Source organism: Loa loa (genome assembly GCF_000183805.2).
Source record: "Loa loa unplaced genomic scaffold supercont3.3390, whole genome shotgun sequence".
Lineage (NCBI taxonomy): Eukaryota > Metazoa > Nematoda > Chromadorea > Rhabditida > Onchocercidae > Loa > Loa loa.
The window spans coordinates 1-1,018 of NW_018111568.1; the positions used below are offsets into that span (position 1 = coordinate 1).

The following is a 1,018-nucleotide window of genomic DNA, read 5'->3' on the forward strand; positions in this document are numbered from 1 at the left end:
TCAATAGAATAGATCAGCAAATAGATGAATTGTTAATTAATTAAAATTAAAGTAATGCTAATTTAAGTTTGCACAAATAATCATTGCTGCGAATATTTTAGTTTTAAAATCAAAAACTTTAATGAGCGGTCAAAATTTATGAAGATCGAAATTATTTGTCAAATACATACAATAGAAATTTATGATTTCATATGAATAAAGAAATTGTGATTTCTTATGATCATGATTTCCGGTGATTAAATTTTTTATTTTAACTATGATTTCTTATTTCAGAGTAATAATAATTTATTCATTTTAAACTTTAACTTTAAAACAGTATAAATTACATCAAATTACCGTTTATAAAGTAAGGAGTTGGTAATTTTCTCCAATTCTGTACAAGCAGATAATTGTTCGGTACGATAATTTTGAAGAACACAAATATTTGCTAAATGTTGACAAGCTTGAGGATTATAATTTGAACAACCTTGTGCCACTTTCCGGATATTTCTAGCTATATAAGTGGAACTTTCTTGAGATCCATTTTCAAGCTCAATCATTACCAACATTTTATTCTCTTCAACTTTTCCACACGTTTCATTACCCTAAAATAATAATTTTTTTTCGTAAAATTTTTTAAAATCTTTAAAATAGGTAAAATGAAATATTAGACAGAAATGAGTATAAAGTTAATTTTGATTGAATCTTTGTATTATTATTAATTTTAAAGGATATTTAAAAAGTTTTGTAATTTTAAATGCAAAAGAAAGGTAATGAAATAGAAAAATTATTCCAAAAAGAAAAATCCTAAAATTATCCTAAAAAGAAAAATGATCCTAAAATTATCTTAAAAAGCAAAATCATCCTAAAATTATCCTAAGAATTTGGTTGCATTTAATATTGTTTCAAAGAATTCTTATTAATTAAATTTTTAGTGTCTCTAAAACAAAATATTATCTGACATTCACAGCTATCATCATCGATTTGAAAACACGGTATGCAAGTGTCACCATGGATTGAAACTTTTGATTAGCCGGAC

General features: G+C 24.2%; 1 protein-coding gene across 1 annotated transcript; it reads right to left on the reverse strand.

The window, feature by feature from the left end:
* Positions 1 to 332: 332 nt before the first annotated feature.
* On the reverse strand, positions 333 to 584 carry LOAG_15968 (hypothetical protein; the record flags this gene model as incomplete). Its single annotated transcript, XM_003151457.2, has 1 exon — positions 333 to 584. A coding segment is annotated over one exon (252 nt), but the record flags the coding sequence as incomplete, so codon positions are not given.
* Positions 585 to 1,018: the final 434 nt, after the last annotated feature.